Source organism: Molothrus ater, chromosome Z, assembly GCF_012460135.2.
Source record: "Molothrus ater isolate BHLD 08-10-18 breed brown headed cowbird chromosome Z, BPBGC_Mater_1.1, whole genome shotgun sequence".
In the NCBI taxonomy this organism is placed as follows: Eukaryota; Metazoa; Chordata; class Aves; order Passeriformes; family Icteridae; genus Molothrus; species Molothrus ater.
This window is the reverse complement of record NC_050511.2, coordinates 39,165,408-39,186,182: the sequence shown is the minus strand read 5'-3', so window position 1 is coordinate 39,186,182 and position 20,775 is coordinate 39,165,408. Positions and strand designations below refer to the sequence as shown.

At 38.8% G+C, this 20,775-nt stretch overlaps 1 protein-coding gene across 2 annotated transcripts in view; it reads right to left on the bottom strand.

The window, feature by feature from the left end:
• The window catches only part of LRRC2 (leucine rich repeat containing 2), a 79,339-nt gene that overhangs the window by 38,282 nt on the left and 20,282 nt on the right, over positions 1 to 20,775 (bottom strand). For both annotated transcript variants that reach the window (XM_036402560.2, XM_036402559.2), the window contains 2 exons: positions 17,212 to 17,422; positions 4,067 to 4,223 (listed from right to left, as the gene is read on the bottom strand). In XM_036402560.2, the coding sequence (XP_036258453.1) occupies positions 4,067 to 4,223; positions 17,212 to 17,422 (368 nt within the window). The remainder of the gene's footprint in view (positions 1 to 4,066; positions 4,224 to 17,211; positions 17,423 to 20,775) is intronic.

Sequence of the window (20,775 nt, the reverse complement as noted above, 5' to 3'; positions counted from 1 at the left end):
ATTAATACTTGTCTCTGTATGTACATATAGTACATGAAATAAAAGCACAGCTATTTGCAATTTGCAAGCATATCCCCTTACACATAAACAAAAAGAGCATTACAAAAATTAAGACAAAGCTCCTCTGTAATTTATGCCACAACAAAAAGAGCAGTTCCAGTGCCTTACTAAAATGTGGCCTATCAACACACAACATTCAGTAAGACTGAAAAACATCAGGAAGTTTTGGCAAAAAAATGCTGAACAGTGGATTTTTGTATTGTTTAATTTTAGACTACATGAGTGATTATGCATTATTTTCTGGATAGGCTAGAATTACTACTGCAATATAGAATTATATATAAGTTACATATGTATATCTATAGATATATAGATATATATATTAGACATAGATATAGATATAGATGATATAGATATAGATATAGATATAGATGTAGATTAGATATATAATATATTTGTATGTATAAGTAATATCTATAGCTTAGCAAACCTCCTAATTTAGTTATGCGGCGTCTAATGTTCAAATCTGTGTTTCCACTGAGGAGTTATTAGATTTAATGAATCTTGAAAAATAAAATTTCTGAACAAAAGTTCCCGGGTGAGAGGAGGATGGTGAGTGCTTTAACACCATGTCTGAGGGAAGCCCTACAACAAAACATCAAAGCATTTTCTAACATTCTCTGGCCCTTCCAGGCAAATATTTGCATAAAAAAAAATCAACAAAAACATTGAAAGAAATAAATCATGGGTATAAAGTAGGGAGATAAACATATTGGAGGGAAAGTGAATAAATAGGAATTACATAAAAGATACTGATGAGCAGAAATCCCATCATTTTAATGCAGCTGAAAGAGCAGTGATTCCTACTAGAAACAATGAGACTTTTTTCCTTGTTTCCCAAAAAAAGTCTGATAAAGGCTCTACATTACCTTCTGCTAAAACAACCTACTTGTCCCCTGGTCATCAATGGTGTTCCCCAGGACTCAGTTTTTGGGCCAGCCCTCTTTAGAGTCTTTATTACAGAATCACAGACTCACTGGGCTGGAAGAGACCTTCAAGATCATTAAGTCCAACCCAGATCATCAAGTCCAACCCAAAGATCATTGAGTCCAACCTAAAGTCACTATTGTTGATCTGGATGTGGAGATCAAGTGTCCCCTAAGCCACTTTGCCAACAACACTAAATTGGGTGGGAAAATTGATCTACTAGAGGGTAGGAAAGATATTCAGAGTCATCTGGACCAGCTGGACAATGGACCAAGAGCAATTATATGAGCCATGTTCTGTTCTTGGGTCACAATACCCCCAGACAGCACTACAGACTTGGGGAAAAGGAGCAGGAAAGCTGCCTGGCAGAAAAGGACCTGGGGATGCTGGTTGAAAGCCAGTCAAACATGGTCCAGCAGTGTGCCCAGGTGGCCAAGAAGGCCAAAGACATCCTGGCCTGTATCAAAAATAGTGTGGCCAGCAGAACCAAGCAAATTTTTGTCCTATTGTACTCAACATTGGTGAGACCACACCTCAAATCCTGTGTTCAGTTCTGGGCTCCTGTCCTGGTTTTGACCAGGAGAGGGTTAAATTTTGCAGCTGCCGGGAGGGGGCATTCCTAATACTCAGAGGTTATTCTATACCACCTCACAGACTCACAGTTTTTCAGGGGTAGGAGAAGGGGTCTCTTCTGATCAAGTAAGTGCAGTTGGGTATCACTGCTTTGCTCTGTAACTGACATTCCAGCTGTTTCTAGTAAATTGTTAATATCTTAACTCATGATCTTTACACTTTGTACCTCAAATTTTCCTCTCCACATGGCTGAAAGGGGAGGGGAGAGGGAGACAGGAATGAGTGAGTGACACATGGTTTGGAGTGCTTCTGTGGGAACATTAAATTAGGGAATACCATTCCTAATCCACAAACCCCAGACACTGAGGTGATGCAGGGTCCAGAGAAGGGCAACAGAGCTGGGGAGCACAAATTTTATGAGGAGCAGCAGACGGAGCTGGTATTGTTGATCCTGGAGAAAAGCAAGATGACCTTATCACTCTCTACAACTGCCTGAAAAGTAGGGTGTAGCAAAGTGAGGGTCAGTCTATTCTCCCTCATGGGAGAAGTGAAAGGATGAGAGGCAATTACCTCAAGTTGCTCAAGAAGATGTCTAGATTGGATATTAGATGAAAAATTCTTCACTGAAAAGTTAGCCATGCATTGGAACAGGCCACCCAAATAAAAGGTAAAATTACCATCCTCGAAAATGCTAAAAAAAATGTGTGTATGTGTCACTTAGGTACACAGTTTAGAGATGAACAGAGTGGGGATAGGTTTATGGTTGGCCACAATGATCCTAAAGGTCATTTTCAATCTTAACAATTCTGTGATTCTGAGATCTGTGTTCATGCCTTTATTGTAGAAAGAGATTTTAATAGCATTAGTGGTTTGGTTTTTTTAGGGATCATTTTCATTAACAGTGCATAACATTATAAGAAAAAAAGAAAAATTTTCCTGCTTCTACCTGCCTCGATGGTTAAGCAACAACCCCTTAAAACACTCTGTTTAATGGTTTAGGGTAGCATCTGGCAGGAAACTAGCAGCCTTTTCCCTTTCTTCCATGCTATTTCCACTTTCTTCCAAACTATGTCTTATAAGGCGTTTGTCCATTAAACTCACTGACCTGTATAAGTTCTGCAGTTGAAGTGCAGATAAAACAGTTAGTGTTCATCTTATGTTCCTTATGTCCTGCTTGTGTCTTGTTTACTATCTGTTAGTGTGTTTAGATGCCAGGCTGAAGCTATAAAATAGAACTCGATGTCTATGTAAAATTTTCTTTCTAAAATATAGTCCTAGTAAATAAATCAAAAGCATGAGTGTTACTTGACTGATAGAATACTAAAAGAGTAGAAAGTTCTAGCTCAGATTTCTGTGTTTCAGGATGCTCCTCCTCTTCCTGTTTTTTCTTAGTTAAACTTTTGATATCAAGAGACATGAGGTTTTTAGTCATTAAACTGTTCTCTCTTAATGTACATAAGGAATGGCACTCATGGGAAAAGCTTAGGACTGCTGTATTTCAAATTAAAGGCTGAGGTATCAGTACACCTGGGTGCATGAGCTTGACAGTGGTGAGCCCAAAATGGGCCCAGTTTCTTCAGCTCTCAAATATGCCACCTGTTACAGCTATATTTTTTCATTGTAAGAATAGTAAATCCCTCTCAATACCAATACAATCTGTCAAACAAGCTTTTCTATTGTAAGACCTAAAAACATAGGCGAGGCAAGCATTAAAATTATTGTTACGTAGCTTAAAATGGCAAGGGCCAAAGTATTTAAGCATTGAGAATTTGTTTCTCTAAAACTTATAACACCAGGTTGAGTAGATTTAGTTTAGATATCACAAAGAAATTTTTCACTGTAAGGGTGTTGAGGCACTGGCACAGGTTGCCTAGAAAAGTGGTGGAAGCAACATCCCTGGAAACATTCAAGGCCAGGTTGGAAGGGGCTCTGACCAACCTGGTCTAATGAAAGGTGTCCCTGCCCACGGCAATGGGGTTGGAACTAGAAGACCTTTAAGGTCCCTTCCAATTCAAATTTTTCTATGAATCAATTACTCTATATGTCTTTAATAAATTAAGATCATTATTGAACTCTCAAAAAAAAATTAAAATGTATATTTTTTGCAGGATTCTAATTTTTTGTTCCTTTTTCCCGCAATCTTATGTTTCAATTCATCTTGTTTGAGGCTTAAAATTCTGTAATATTTCTATTTTTCTTAATCTGTAAGAAATACAAGACACCACCTGTTCCCAGAAATAACTCTCCATCTATTGAATACAAGCAATAACTGCCTTAGATAACAAAAGTGTCCTAACTTTTTCCCGTACCATAATCATAGCTTTCGGTGCAATTTTACAAGTATAATTAAAGCCAGAGAGATATAAAAATGTAGTGGGAACTGTTCAGTGTAAATGAGGAAGACAATTATCAGTAAATTAACAAGAATATCCATGGATGCTCATTTCCCTGCAATATAGTTAAATGGTATGAGTATAAAATACCTGAATATCTTGGACCAACTCACCAATTTCTGCTGGAAGATGGTTGATTTGATTTTTTGACAATTCCAGTACTCTCAGATCTTGAAATAGTGCAAGGTAGGTTGGAATGGTCTGTATCAATGTATTGTACACATGCCATTCTTTCAGATAGATCTGTTCTTTCAGAGAATCTGGGAGTTCCTGTAAATGAAATAAGAACTGGTAAACAGAAAGCATGAACTTAGAATTTTGTTACTCTGTTTCCAAACAAGGAGAAAAATGCACTTTGCCTTAATTATCTTGATGTAGAATAGTAGTTTGCCAAAGCCTTACAGAAGCTGTCTGCTATTAAGGAGCACTGCAGCTGTCTTCACATATTCATTTTTTTAACTCCTAATGCAATTATTTGCTCTAAAACAGAAACCTATCTGAAGAACTCAATCTGTTTGGTGTCTCACACATTATCTCCTTTTTCCAGATGGAGGATTTCTTTAAAACACATTTCAGTGCTTTAATTCACACATCAAGATGTAGTAAAATGCAGCACAGAACAGAAGAGTGCATAGAGAATATCTAAATAGGGTTGGCTAAAAAAAAAAAAAAAAGGTGCGATTTTGTTCTGAAAGCCTGCCAATGCTTCAAAACTTGTTTTCCAAGAGGGAACAGAAACCATTTCAGATACCATACACAAATATCACCTGGTTTAACTTCCTAAGATGCTGTAGCAATGTTTAAAAAAATTTAGAGGATTTCCTTAGAAACAATGAAATTGATTTTAAAATTTAAAAAAAAAATTGAATTTTAAATCAGTCCACATTTGCAAGTAATTTTTATTTAATCATGCAAAATCCTTTGCTTTCAAAATACAAAATAATTTTGAAATTTCCTGTAATTTCTGAGTTATTTTCAGATTATTCTATTTAACAAAAGTCTTCAATACATGAATGAAACCTAAATTTATAAAGCTTTACATTCTTACAAAATTGCTTTAATTAATTGGTAGTCACTTCAGATATACATGTCTTTGTTTGAATTGTCACCAAATTATTTGAGCTTGAAACAGACAAAAATCAATTCCAAAAGTTGAAGATCAGATCATTTAACCCTCACTTTCTTAAGCATTGCATAATTTACCAGTCTGTCCTAGCTTTTATAATACTGTGCACAAGTAACATGTGGAATAAATAATCTGGAAGAGGTTCTGCCACTAACTTTGCTCTGTATGAAGAGATGTGAGTGTTTCAGCCTTTGATTCTTTTATAAATTTCAGATTTGTTTCCTGTGCATGAAGAATATGGCACAGTAGGAATTACTGGTTTTTATAAAAATGATATTGCCCTCTTCTTTTTTTTTTTTCTCTAGATTTCATAGTTTTCCCAAGACATTTGTAAGAATGATGCATTTGGAATTTTTAATAGTGCTGAACTTCTGTATTAGCAATAGTGCTACTTAACTCTTAGTTAAATTAAAACATCTAACTGTAATTATAGATATTCTGGACTGTTGATCAGAAGCCATTTTTTGGTTGTTATGGCCTCTCATTTCAGTTATTTTCAAATTTATGCAGGCAGACATAAAGCCTATGTTTTGTTGTTCTGGCTTGCTACCTTCCCTTCCATACTTGATAAGACAATTTCATTTCTTACTTCACTTTCTGATTAGGTGTATGTGTGTATTGCATTGTGATCCATCTTCTGTATTTGTCAGTTTATGACAATTAAAAAATAAAATGCCTCAAATGCCTCAGGGCTGGTAGTGAGAAACCTCTCCTCCTTTGTGGAATTAGTTACTGTTTCTCATCTTCAGTGCTGCACATTTTTCTGCAGTAAAATAAAATAACAGAGGACCACAGCAAATGCAATTAGTATTCTCTTTCCTATCTCTAAAGAATGGAAAATTCAGCACAGAGGAGATAGTATTTAGCTGGAGTGTTATAGATATCTCTGTAGGGAAAAACCATGATTCAGAGAGAGAGATTCATAAACATATTGGAGAGGAAAAGATGTCTATATTAACAGACATTATTTTCCACTCTATTTCTCCACACTGCAGGTCAGTCTCTGCTTTTCTATTGACCTAAAGGGTTTTTTCACTTTATTGTCACAACACACCATCTCCAGCTCTTTGGTGGCAAATACAGCCCTTTGTCCTCGGAAGCCAACAGCCACACTCTTCTCCCACACTGAAGGGAGAAGAAATAAATTCTCCTTGATACATTGAAAACAGTGCAGCATACAAGGCTCTCTACCAGAGCAAGATCAAACTCATTCACCATTTTAGAAAAATTAAGCCAAAATATGAAAAATATTTATTACTAATGCATCACTTTTTTTTAACTCTTCATGTCTGCGTTAAAACTTGTTTAGAGCCCCAAGATATTCCTGTGCAGCAACAGAAATGCATTTAAACACAACTTCAAAAGAATGGAAGTAGATTCCATTCTTCTACCAACTGCCAACTTACTTTCCTTTTTTGTGAATATTTCTTTATATCATGTGATCATATTTACAATTTGCAAATGCAAGAATGCAAATACTTTGCTACTGTGTACTTTCTCAATATTTTCCATTTTAAAATGCATTTATGTTTGTGTTGCTGAAACATAAATTGATGTGATATTTTGCTTCATTACAAACTAGATAGGCATGGGAACTGAAATTCCACAAGCTTTATGTTTGTTTTACTCTCTGATTCTCTTGTGTTCTTTTGTAATCTTCTGCTGCCATGCTAAAGCTGGCAGCCTGCTGATAAATTGCTGCGTGAAGACTGACACTTGGAGGATAGCCAGTCTTTTGCCTTTAACAGCAAAACAATACCTCAAACTTGTTTGATTTTTGGAGGAGAAAAAAAGTTTTAAAAGGAAATAAATAACAAACATACAACCGTTGCTGATTATAATATCTCTAATTAGAAGAGAATTCACCTGCTAGACCTGAGCCTGAACTAAAACTGTGATCAAAGCTCGAAGTTTAAATTTGGTTTCTTTTCCAGGTCTATACTTTTATCTGTAATGGGCCAAAATAAAATTTTGGATCCAAATCTCCCACTCTTCTAAATAAATGTGAAGCTAGTTCCAGGCACTCTCTGCTGCAGGTCCCCAGCACAACACTGGCACTGTCCCCATGTCCCCCCTGTTGTCCCAAAACAACTGTGTGTTCTCTTTCACCCAGTGTGTGAAAGGTCAATGCACACAAGCATTCTTTGATTAATTTACAGTTTTGCATAGAAAGGATTGCTGGGTGGTAAGCCATAAACCTTAACCGGGCAATTCTATCAACAACTAGTTTATCCTTCTGACATCTGGACATCACTCCTCAGTCACTGGCTGCCCAGGGTGGTGACACCCCAAGCGGCTGAAGGCAGACAGGGCTGAGCTCAGCAGGGCCACAAGCACTGGGGCTGTGTGGGAGGGGGTGGTTTAGGTCAGCTGGAGCCTCTGTGTGGAGAAAGCAGGGTCTGCCAGGCATTTCTGCCTCCAGCTGGCTTCCCTCAGTCCCAGACAGCTCTAAGGGTCTGGGGTGTGTGGTCCATTGCCACAGCAGCACATTCCTGGGCCCTTTGTGATGCAGGGGTCTCATGGTGCCTAGAGACCACTGTTACACAGGGCCACGCCCTGACCCTGAGGTTACTTAAAGAGCACTAAGACCTGGAGTGTCCAATCCCAGGAGAACGCTTCCTTCAGAAGGTAGCACCTCCCCTGGGTGCCCCAGTGGCAGAGATTGCCAAAGAGGCGCAGGGTGAACAGCTCGGGGGATGGGACGACCAACTCCTCTTCCTACTCCTCCTCCTCCTCCTCTTCATCTTTCTCCTCCTGCCCACAGGTGAGCCCCATGCAGCCATAGGCAGCACTGCAGGCAGACAACCACTGTGTACCTCTCGCCACTGAAGCTCAAGAGATATCCAAGGCAGCAGCTTCTGACTTCATCAAGCCGGTGACAGCAGCAGAGTCAGAGAGCCAGGGCACTGCTGCACACAGCCCCTGCAGCCCACCCCCCAGCTCCTCGCCAAGCCCTCTGGAAGCCCACATCCTCAGCAGGCGATGGGCAGGGGCAGCAGCAGGGGCAGTCCTGGAAGTACCAGAGACCAAGAAGATCTTGGTAGAGAAGAGGGAATGCTTGAAACTCTACAACCTCCAACACCTGTTTCAAGTGGAACACAATGAAAACCAAAGTTGGAGTGCTAGAAAAGGAGAAGCCTCCCCTGCCCCTCACACATCAGGCATGGTCAGAGTACTGGGGTTTTAACAATGGAGCATCCTACCTCAGCAGCCCAATTTTCTCTAAGAAATAGAGAAATGGGCCCAATTTGGACCCTGTTTTATGACCCCCCCTAGAAGGCTGAAATGAGGGGTATGAGGATGACAGCACCATCCAGCGCAGCAGACAGAGAGAGACAGGAATCTGCAATTCACAGGCCCGACTGGTCACGTCCCAGCTCCTCCACATCAAGCCTGATGGAAGCCCATGTCCTCAGCAGGCAGCAAGGAGGACTGGCAACAGGGGCACTCCTGTCAGCAGCAGCAACCAAGGCCTTGGCTAAGAAGGAGAAATACTGGGAAGATAGCAGAGGCCACGAGCTGTCCCAAGAAAAGGACAGGACAGACAAAAATTGGAGTACTAAGGAAGAGAGTTTTTCCATGCCCCTTCCACATGCGGCAAAGGAAGAGCACTGGGACAGTTAACTGCACACACCTACAAGCACCAAATTGGATGTGCCAAGGTGGGTCCATTATAGGCCTTCTTATGACCTGGATCTTCTGTCTGACTTGGACGAAGACATGGATTGGGAGGAAGAATGTTTTTTCAACTTTGAAGGCGATGACATGTGGGATATGAGGGAAAGAATCCCTTCCAAAAAAACCACTTTCTGGCAGGAAGAGTTGTTGGCATGCAATAGGAAGTCATTTGAGTATATCCCACGCACGTCTGCACCAACAGCTGTCCCCATGCAACAGGCCTCCCTCTTCAGGAGGGCACTCGGTGCTCTGTGCAAGTTGTTCCAGTGCCCTTGCATCACGAGACAGCCAGAGTTATAGCATCCCCCTGCCAGCATCAGGTGGACCTCTGGAGATGGCAGCTGGTCCTAAGCCTGTGCAGAATCCCTGTAAAATCCCAGATGATAAGGGGCTAATGTGTATGTCTCAAACAACAATATACAGATGGATAGCTGTGGATCCAGCCAAGTATTTTGGTAATAAAAGACAAGACTTGTTGATAATAACCAAGGATTTTTTGTAATAACATGTCATGGGAAAGAACAGGATGTTCTTCTTGAGAAGACAGCCACACAGTAGGCTGTGCTGGCCCAGGCAGAGCAGCACTTTTCCAGGACAAACCTGCTTGTTGTACCTAAGCACATGAACAAGGCCAAGATGCAGCCTTTGACTGTAGGGGGATATTAAGGCCACCCAAAACCCCCAAAAGCTTCCAAGAAATGCATTTCCAGAAACGTCTGAAAGAATGGACTGTTCATGATGACAAATTTGCACAGCAAGTGAGATACCTGCCTTTAGGGCAGGAAAACCTCTTTATAAAAAGTACCTGCAGTCAAGTCCAGGGGGAATTTCTCATGTGATATTAGACTTGGGGATAAAGGAGATAATTGTTTCCACTCACTCTTCTTGTAACTATTCTGTTTGGCCAGTAAAAAAGCCAAACAGAAAATAGGGATTGACCATTAATTATTGAAAATTAAATGCTAATATTGCATCTTTAACAGCAGCAGTGCCTAATATTGCTGAGTTATTGTCATAATACAGGAAGGCCATAACACACTTTCACCAAATACCACAGGGAGACTAGGACTCCTCCATGCTAGCACATTTTAACCTAGCCCAAAAAAAATCTACAATTCCAGTAGATGAGGGGATAATAATATATTGATGATGTATTGTTTAAGGGTCCAGACAGATAAAGTGGGAAATATTCAAAACTATATTATTGAGCACCTTGAAGATGTAGTGTTAAAAGATCCCAGAGGATAAAATTCAGTGCCCTGTTTCAGAGAAAAAGTCTTGGGAAGGGAGGTGCTGTTTGTGTCCCTGCTGAGACATTAACCTCGGTGTAGCATGTAACTGTGCCACAAATAAAAAAGGAGGAAGGCCACCTAAGAAGCTCTGCCCACAGCCTGTCATCTCTGCACTTCTATCCCAATATGGTACCCCTTGACAAAGCACAAAGGGATGTTACCACTCCCAAGCACATACCCCACAGGCCTAATTTGGGACTTTTTCACCCTGTGGCTTGACTTTGGGCCCAGTTCCTGGAAATCAAGATGCACTGGACCCATATCCAACAGGCAGTATTTGCGCAATTCCTCATACCCACTGCCTGTTAAAGACTATTTTGCTCCCATAGTGTCCCTAAATATAATTTATGGACTATAATGACACCTGGATTTGCAAGATGAGGAACTGTCTTGTACCATTTGGATTAGCTCTGAGATTTAAGATACACCTTATATAGTTATCAGACTACATCAAAGGGCAATAGAAAACATAACATGGCAAATGCATACATCAAGCAATTGGACAAAGTATGCCTCTGGAGAACTAAAATTGCAAGTCCAACAAGTATCAAAAAAGGCTTTACAAGATCAATTTCTTAAAGAACAAGATGTATATGGAATTCTAAGTTTAGCCAACACAGAATGTTATATAACCATTCATTATGCCTCTACTTCCATCAAGGAAGCATGAACTAAGATGAAAGAGATAACTGGCTAAATTGCAGAATTGTTTCAACCTATGAAGCCTAAACCAGCTGGTTTAATGGCTGGAGCCCCATGTAGACATCCTGGTTGATGTCTACATTCTGATCATTAGAACTCCTTAGGGTGGGGCTCATGATTACTGCAATTTGGAGTGACGCTGTTAACTGGATTTATTTTCTAAATTATTGGAATGGTAATTGTTTCATACATGATTTATTGAGTTGTCTCTTCTGCTTCATTCTTATTTTCTCCCTCTGTATGATATGTTCACATTACCACCATGGATGAAGAGTGTGATCAAAGACTATGACCACGATCAAAATTTAAGTAGCAAGGTGGTGTAAGGAAAGGCTTAATAACATTTGCAGCATATACTTTAAATATGCACTTACTGGTGGCTATCTTCTGCTTGTACTATCTCCTCTATGACTTTATCTCTCTCTGCCTCCTCCCCACCTCAGTCTTTTTTGCCCATTCTCTTAATAAGCTTGGTACAGAAAGTAAAATTGGTGTTATTGTACCAGTATTTGGTCTCATTTGCACCTTCATTTGGGCAGAGCAATTTAATATCAAATTGTAACAGTAATTTACTGATAAAACTCTGTGAGCTTTTTTGGACCCTCTGGCTTTTGTCATTCCTTTCAACCATGAGCATTTACAAGTCTGTGGTAGGACATCACAGTCTCAAGGGAGCAATGTGGGGGGCTTTTTGTGGCCATGTCAATCAAACATGATGATTTGCCAACCCTCCTCACTTGTGCCTATTGCTTCTTGAGAGAAAGAGGAGAGCAGGCAAAGCCCACACTGACAGGCAGAGCAGGAGAACCCTCCTTCTCGTCTTCTGTGGGCCAAGCAGAGACCCTGCCCTTAGCCTCTCCCGTGCCTCTTGCACTCCAGCTCCTGACTGGCTGGAGCCCAGCAGCAAAGAGGGATTACATCCCGGCAGTGCCACCAGGGTAAACATCCCCCAGGCATTTTGGGTCACTGGCTAGTTGGTGGACCTGGCAGTTAATGGATGGAATCAATGAACTTAAATGTCTTTTCAATCCTTACTGATTTTATGACTCTATGAAACATAGATGTCATGAGACCACCTTTAATAATAAATGTAGTCATGACTGAGTCAGGAATGTCTTTTTTCATTTGGTTGGGTTTTTTTTTTTTCCTAGGGGGAAATTTCTGGGGAAATCTCTGGAATTTGCATAAGTGAAAGCGAGATTTTCTCTGTCCATTCAATGCAGCAATGCTTTTTGACCCTTTGGAGGAAATAAATACATCAGTGTGAGAAACAGTTGGAAATAACAAATGGAAATTGTCTGTTCTCTGTTGTTCTCTGTGAAAATACATATTATGTTAGACAATAAAACTGTGAGAATAACTACAAATATAGTCATTTGCTGCCTTGTTTTGTGAGGAAATTAAATGCAAGAAAATCATGGTTGATGAGTAAAGAATTTTACCACCACTCACTTACTTGCACATCTGAAATTAAAGTTTTTTAAAGTAAGTATGCATCCAAATCTTCTACTTTGGAAAAATAGCATAGCTGAGAGCAGTCCTACTCTATATTTAAGGAGCATCATCAGCTTTCCTCTGCCAGTATTGATATCACAGCATTTAAAAATTTGCTTATCCTGAATGTTTTGTGAAAAATATTTACTGATTCGCTGATTCGCTAGAGAATAAACATTCATTAATTAATAGCAGAAAGCAAACACTCAGAGGGGAAAACCAGAGTTAAAGTGATTTAGTTTAAAAATTCATATGAATATTCATGGCATTCTTTTGCCTCAGTTTCTAGTTCTAAACCTGCTGTTTCTCTGAAGAACTCATTTAGTTGAGTAGATACATGTTTATGTGTACAGAGGTTCTCAAGTGTTGCATCAATTGTGCTTTTTTTTCCTAGGCATCCAATTCAAACACAAAATTCAAAGGTCCATCATCTATACATATATATATATATATATATATATATATATATATATATATATATATTTCACAGTGTGTTTCCCTGTAAAACTCCCAAATAAGTAATTTTATTTTTCTGGAACATACCGAGGAAACCTGAAATTACTTGTGGCACAACATATCACTGTCATGCTTTCAAAGTTCCAAATGTTTTGCAAACAGAAGAAGAATTGGCAGACTCGCTGCTGGGGCAATACAACTGGATTCTGCCCCTTTTTTATTAAAAGAGAAAAAGAAGAGAAAACACATCCGATTTCATTCACAATATCAGGTTGTGATTCTGTGATTATGAGACCAGACAATTTTTTATGGTATGCTTTTTTCTTACCTAACTGCAAATACTGATTCGTTACTGTTCCCAGCTGGCAGAAATGCACACCCATGGGAGATAGACACTTGAGTCACAGAACCACAGAATCACAGAATTAACTAGCTGAAACTCCACTGACCTTTGAGATCATTGAGTCCAGCCTATGCCCTAACACCACCTTGTCAAACCGTGGCACCAAGTGCCACCTCCACTCTTTTCTTAAACACCTTCAGGGACAGTGATTCTACAAACTCTCTGGGCAACCCGTTCCAATGCCCAATCATTCCTTCTGTGAAGAACTTTTCCCTAGTGTCCAGCCTAAAATATTTGTCCAATGTGTAAAAGGGAGACAAGGATCCCTGAACCTTAAGGTTGTTGTCAAACAGCCCCAGCCAGATGGAGCTTTGACAGGTAAGATTATGTCATAAATGTAGTCATCAACCACTGCCCATAGGCTGAAGCTAACTACATATACAGGCATGGTTAAACCACAACCCAAGTTACAAAATGTCTTTCAGATTCAGAGGGACTTGAATAAGGATCTGGATAAAGAGAAAACATATTTTTCAGAATTGATATACTGTAAAATTAAGTTCAAGGCTCTTTAGCTACTACTTTGTGCCTGCTTGTCTAACCTAGTATTTTTTGGTGTGAGCTTTTTACTTTCATGTGAGCTACACAGAACACTGTAGTGTGTCATTCGCTCTTGCAATCTAACATTTTCTCCTTTTGTTTTCCTGGAATCAAGGTTGTTTTCATTTCTATAGTTATCCCTTTCAAGGCATGACCAGTGCTAACTGTATCATGCTTAAGACTGTTATTCTTGCTTTTAAGGAAACCTGATTTGTACTTGATTCTTCTTATTTCCGGTCTCTTTTCACTGATCTCACTGTTACTCTACCTTTGTTAAAAGCACAAACTGCAATGCTCCCCTGTCTACTTTAACACTGTGTCATAATTTAAAGCCACACTTTGGCTTAAAATCCATAAATCACTCACTCTATTCATCTTCTTCACAGAAATACATGCCTTTAAGGAGGTTCATAGTCGTGAACACTAAAAGTAAAATATACCAGAAAGTGTTAAAGGCTAATCATTAGAAAATCATTACCCTTTTCTCCTTTACTATTTTGTTGATGTCAAAGAGCTTTATCTTTTCTCAGATGTGTTAAAATAATTACTTTACAAGGAACAATGGGTCTCCACCTAACGAAAATACATCATATAAACAATATTTGAGAAGTGGGGAAAAAAGTGGCACAAGGTCTCAAAGGAAGGAATTCCTATTAGGAATTCAAAAGATGTGATCTGCTCTGATTTTCACCTTTACTAAGGTTCTCAGAAGAGGGTCTGACATTATTTTCAAAAAGGCATGACCCAGATTATTTTCAAAATATTTACCCAGGCTATCCCAAACTCTTGTGACTGGGTGAATATAGTTATGTATCCACAAGTACTCGCTGTGCAGGGTATCCTCAGAGATAAGGAGAGACCATGTTCTCCAGGTGCCAGATAACATCATGGGGCTTTTGCTGCAGCATAACCAAAGCCAATGACTACATCTCTCAACTGCTAGGCTAATAGTTTTCCTAAATGAACTTAAGGGTCTTCTCCAGCCTAAAAATTTTATGATTCCATCATAGAATGTTTTACAAATTCCCTTTTTAGCCTCCTACTCAACAATGCAGTATCAGTAAGCCAGATGCTACATGAATATGGAGCACAAAGCAGCAGCTTCTTTCCAACCAGGCTGCATTTTTACCATCTAGACAGCCTGGGCACTCTGACACGGAGACCTATGAAAAGCATGTTAAAGCCACATCCCTCTGCTGGGGATTACTCCTCTGTGTGACTTAGCTTCCCAGCATCCATAAAAAGAAATGGTATAGCTCAGAAGCAAGCCTTGTTCTCAAAATTAAACCTCTAAGTCACACCAACAACCTACTCAGATTTAGCTATCAACTGTCCAGAGGATATATTACTGCTTCATTGATGGGAGAAAAGGGGAAACATAATAGAAATACTTATCAGGTAAAAGGAAGATAGAAGATTTAGCAGCTGGTCCCCAAATGGATACTTTACAGGACTGTGCTGTTTGCTGCTGCCAATGGTAAGTGGCCAGTCAACAGCAAATCCAGCTTGTTATGTGCCCATAAATCTGCACAGGTAATCCCAACTCTGACTTCTTCAATTCCCTGAGTGCTTAATCACCGAAACTTTCAACTCATAGATGCATTTGTGCGCAAAACAAATAAAAAAAACCTAAACCACAATTGACACCACAGCTCCCAGCTACATAACATACAGACTTCTCTGAGAAAACTGTCATATGTCCACATATTTCATTCATGTGCAGATTGCCAGACCGTGCAGCATTGGTTTCATAGTCTGAAAATTCATTTTGCTTAAATGTGAATATTTTCTTTTTGTGAGAAAGTAATAGGAGAAAAGACGATAGTATCTGATTCTGTCTTTGGTTCAGAAACAACAGTTCAGATTTTAAAAAGCAAAATTAGTGGTATGATTTGTATAAGAGACAAAAGTTTCTGCATTAAGTGGATATACACTTCTTTCAGAACTTTGTCAAGTGAGTTTTCACAATTTTAAAATAATTGTCATCTGTTAGAAAGTGACATTTCAACTTTAAAGGAGCACTGATCTAAATAAATCAGCTGTTACTGCATTTTTGTCTGGAGACATCTAAACTATGTAAGTTTGTTGTTGAAAGAGGAAACCCACTTTAGCTAGGCTAGAGCTGGACAATGAGACTTGAGGGCTGTTTTATATGGACACACTGAGCATCTGATAAGAAGATATCAAAACCCATGGTATTTAGGAATGTACTGCTCAAGGCATAATATACATAACAGTACATCAATTTCTCTTAAATGGAGTTCTTCAGAACATCAAATTAAAATTAAATATTCTGGAAAACAAAAGAACACATGCATGTTTGATTTTGCCTCGTAATGTAAAGCCTAGTTTATGATGCCAAAGCAAAATTTTAATGGTTTGACAAAAGGGAATAAACAACAGAGAAGTCTAATTATGCAACTCTCTATACCCTGATACATTAAGGATATTTGCAGGTTCTACTATATCAGTGTCTAAGTAGCTGTAATCTCTTTCTCTCGTTTTTTTTTTTTTTCCTTTAAGTACCTCTAAACTAAAGTACCTGTAAACTAAGGTTTACAATACCCAAAAGAATGCAGTATTTAACTACACATCTTAAACATCACATTCAAAATCCCAAGTTCTTGAATGAAGAGGTGTGGTAGCTCCCCAACAACCAGTCCGACCAGGTCAGTGATTGGTATCAGCTGAGGAAAGAGTCTCCTTAGTAGAGCTGAATGGGAATCAGGGTTCTCTATAGCCCAGAAATTTCAAATATTGTATGTTTATTTAGAAGGAAATTAAACCAAGAAAGAAAAATGAAAACTGAAAAAGAAACCACCATGAGATTCAAGATCAACTCTAGGATAAAGTTACACTTCAGGTCAATCAAAAAATAATTCTAGCTTCTTTATCAATGTTTTGACTTCTATTTTTTGGAATGATAATACCACATGAAAAATTCAAAATTTTAATTTCACTTTATCATTAATAACATTTCTCCAAATACAGTTCAATCAAAGCTTTTACAACTCCAGAAATCTTGAGACTAGCTGTAACCCATCACTTGCTAAATTTCAAACCAGCACTAATTCATATCTTACCTGCAAACTGCTATTTCACATCAAACATATCTGCAATTCAAATGTGGCATTTTTTCAGTAGGACCCTTGTGGATTGATGCTAATATTAGTTTTAAACTGAGCAGAGCTTGAGAAAGTATTATCACACCATTAGCGCAATAACACAGATCTCTGATTAGTAGAAGATGGCAATAAGCCAACAAATATTATTTTCATGTCTCTTCGCGCACTGGGGAATTTTAGAGAAAGAGAACTTATTGCAATATTATTGCCCATACCAAAATTTTTGAGGGGGATGAATTACATGTATCAGCAGAGAATTTAAAATACTCATACCTGAAAACTAAACCACTAGTTCAGGCTGAGGTAGAAAATACTTTTGGTCACTTCTAACACTGTGTAAAAGCATCAATTTCATATTTGCCATAAAAAGGGTGAGATTAAAAGATAAGTCTAAGAAACCCAAACTCTTCAGCAACAGAAACATATTTTCCATTAGATTTACCGTCCACTGCTCTCCAGAAAGCTGAAAAATAAACTTGTTTTGTTCTTTATTTACTCCATCTGACAAGGCATGACTCTTCTTGAGCTGAGGATTCTTTCCATGGGTGTCCAGGTTCTTCTCATTGATGTCTACAAAGCCATTCTTGAGGTATTTTGATTGAGGAATACCTTTCTTACGGCACTCTAGTATAAAATTCCATTCCTGTTTTATCCTGAAATAGTGCCAAAAAATGCTCATGTAAAAAAAATATGGCAGGTAAGTTCTAAAGCTTAATCTGTGTTTGCAGAAGTACTTAATTAAATATAATTATTCATCTAATGTATTGACTATTTTTTATATACATATACTAAGAAAATATGCATTTCCTGGAGTTACGCTAAGATTTTCTAGACTTATGTATAGATTTCAAGTGATTAGGATTTCATTCACTGACTATAAAACAGTGAGACCCAGAGAATAACAGAAAAGTGGAGACTGAGCAAACTCTTACAGAAAAGAGCAAAAATTATACCCTTTATTTTGATAGGATAGGAAATATATTCTCACAGAACAAATTACATGCATAAACAAAATCAAGTTCCTGGTGATATAGGAAAACATTTTCTTTGGGGGAAAAAGATATGAAGTGCCTTTTTTCCCTGCCCTTTCTGGATCAAGTATAATGATATATTTTAATTTTTACACCATGATATATTTTAATTTTTACCTATCTTCTTAGAAGGTAAAGGTCAAAGTTATCACATGCCAACTGATTCCAGATTCAGTTTCAGTGTAGCTTCTACATCACCTCCATGGCAAACTTTTCTTCATAACTTCAGGTGCAAATTCAATTTGGTATAATTAAGCATTGTCAAGAGTTCATGCTTTTAGTTAGGAGAGATTTATTTCAGTTTAGTCAATTAAAGAACTGGTTGATTAACAAAAACAAGCCTTTCTTACACCAAAACAAGACTCTGCAGGGTCCCTTGTATCACAAATCTGACCTCACATTTTGAATTCTATATCCTGTGGTACATAAGACTCATTTATGCCATCTCCATCCTCTGACAGAAACTTTAATCTAAAGGATTGAAGAAAACTGAGAGCTTAAGGAGGACACAAAGTTCAGGATAAAGTAGCCCTAGAGAAAGTAAATGCATTATGTCCCAGAAAGAGAAACACGTGCAAATTTATAAAGTTCAAATAGGAAGTAACAAAATCTTTACACATATTACCACTTAATCATGGGGTTCTTCTCTACAATGCTAGGATGTAAAAAAAAAAAAAAAAAAAAAAAAAAAAAAAGTCACATGAAACAGAATCGTGAAATAATAGATTTATTTGGGTTGGAAGGGATGCTGAAGATCATCTAGTTTCAACCCCACTGCCACGGGCAGGGACACCTTCCACTAGACCAGGTTGCTCAAGTTCTCCCCTCTGCCCCAAACGAACCTTTAACACTTCCAGGGATGGGGCATCCATAGCTTCTCTGAGCAACTTGTTTCAGTGCCTCATCACCCTCTCAGTATAAGAATTTCTTCCTAATATCTAGTCTAAACCTACTCTCTTTCAGTTTGCAGGCATTCTCCCTTGTCTTGTCACTACAGTCCCTGACAGAGAGACTCTCTGGCTTCCTTGTAGCCCCTCTTCAGATAATAAAAGGTTGCTATGAGATCTCCAAGTAACTTTCTCTTCTCCAGGCTGAACCACCCAAACTTTCTCAGCCTGTCTTCACAAGGGAGGTGCTCCAGTCCTCTTATCAATTTCATGGCCTCCTCTGGACTTTCTCAAACAAGTCCATATTGTCTTTATTTTGGGGGCTCCAGAGCTGGATGTGGAGTCTCACAAGAGCAGAGGAATGGAATCACCTCCCTTGACCTGCTTTTGATGCTCAGGAGGCAGTTGCTTTCTGGACTGTAAACACACATTGCTGGCTCATGTTTAGTTTTTTCTCAAATATCACCTGCAAGTCTTCTCAGGACTGCTCTCAATCAATTCCATGCTCAGCCTGTAATATGTCTGGGATCACCTCAACCCAGGTGTAGCACCTTGCATTTCACTTTCCTGAAATTCATGAGTTTTGCACAAATCCACCTTTCAAGCCTGTCAAGGTCCTTCTGGGTGGCATCCCTTCCCTCCAGCATGACTGCAGCACACAGCTTGGTGTTGTCAGTGAATTTGCTCAGGGTGCCCTCAATCCCACTGTCCATGTTGCCAAAGCAGAGATACTGAGCAGCCTTGGCCCCAGCACTGACTCCTAAGGGACACCACTCATTACTGGTCTCCACTTGGTCATTGATCCACTGGCCACAACACTTTGCATGCGGCCATCCAGCCAGGACTTTATCCACCAGAGGGTCTATCCCTCAGATCCATGACCCCCTATTTGGAGTCAAACATGGCATGCGAGACAGCATTGAACATTTTGCATAAGTCCAGGTAGATGATGTCAATTTCTTTGCCCCTATCCACCAATGCCATGGTTCCATCATAAAAGACTGCCAGATTTGTCAGGATTAAAACCAGAATGTCTGGTTTTAAGTCACATGCAAAAAACCCATTGCAAACTTAGGTGAAAGAAGCTTGTCCCAAAATCTTGTTGAAATAAATTATTTTTGGACACCCATAACAAGATATGAAGCCACAATGTAGAGCACTCTTATGGAAATATAGTAGCACAGATTAAAAGTCATAGATGACTTAATGCTTTCCAAAAGTCTTTAGAGAGCAAAACTGCATGCCTAGATAGAAAGGCAATGAGACAGTTGTATACATTGTGGCACTTACAGAAATCTCAGGGGATTTTAGAGAGACTTGGAAGCAGACAGCACAGCAATGGCAAAGACACAGAGCACAGGGACACACTGCAGGCACTTGCTACACTTTTGGAAAATACATATAACCATTTATCAGAGAAGCAAGTCTGAGGGACCACCAGAGGAGAGTTTCAAGGAGCAGCACTCTACACATGGAACATAAGAGAACTGCAGAAAGCCCCTTCTGTAACAATGACTGCAATGCACTGTGACATCTTTATAAAGGGAAAGCACAGAAAAGCACCTTCTACAAATATTTCAAGAGGTGAATTAACAGTGAGGTTGGTTAAAAGGTAGCTCACTGGATAAAGTGTTGACAGACTATAGGAAGACAGGACAAACTCGGACTAAGCGCATTCTAATGAAAAGAGAGTAAGGCTCTCTTTGTCCCTTATTTCAAAAATTACAGAAATATTTTTTAAAAGATAAAATTGTATTTACCTTCAAATGAAAAAAATTAGAAAGAAACATGAGCTCTGATAAACACCAAAAAAGCAAATGAAGTTACCATAGGTATACAAATGAGTAGGAAAACGATTTGTAGCATATCAGATGAAGGAAGCTCCACAAAGATGATGGGAATAACTTCTCAAAATATGAAAGGAGCAATAAAGGAATAGTTATAGAAGTTATTGATAGCTGCAGAAATGTTATTCACTCTTGGCTTCAGTTTTCATTAGAGAGATCAAGATGTACTTCACAAGTCAACATCTGGAAGAACTCCTGGTGTTAAAAAGTATCAGTAGGGGAGGTGTGAGAATACTAAAAT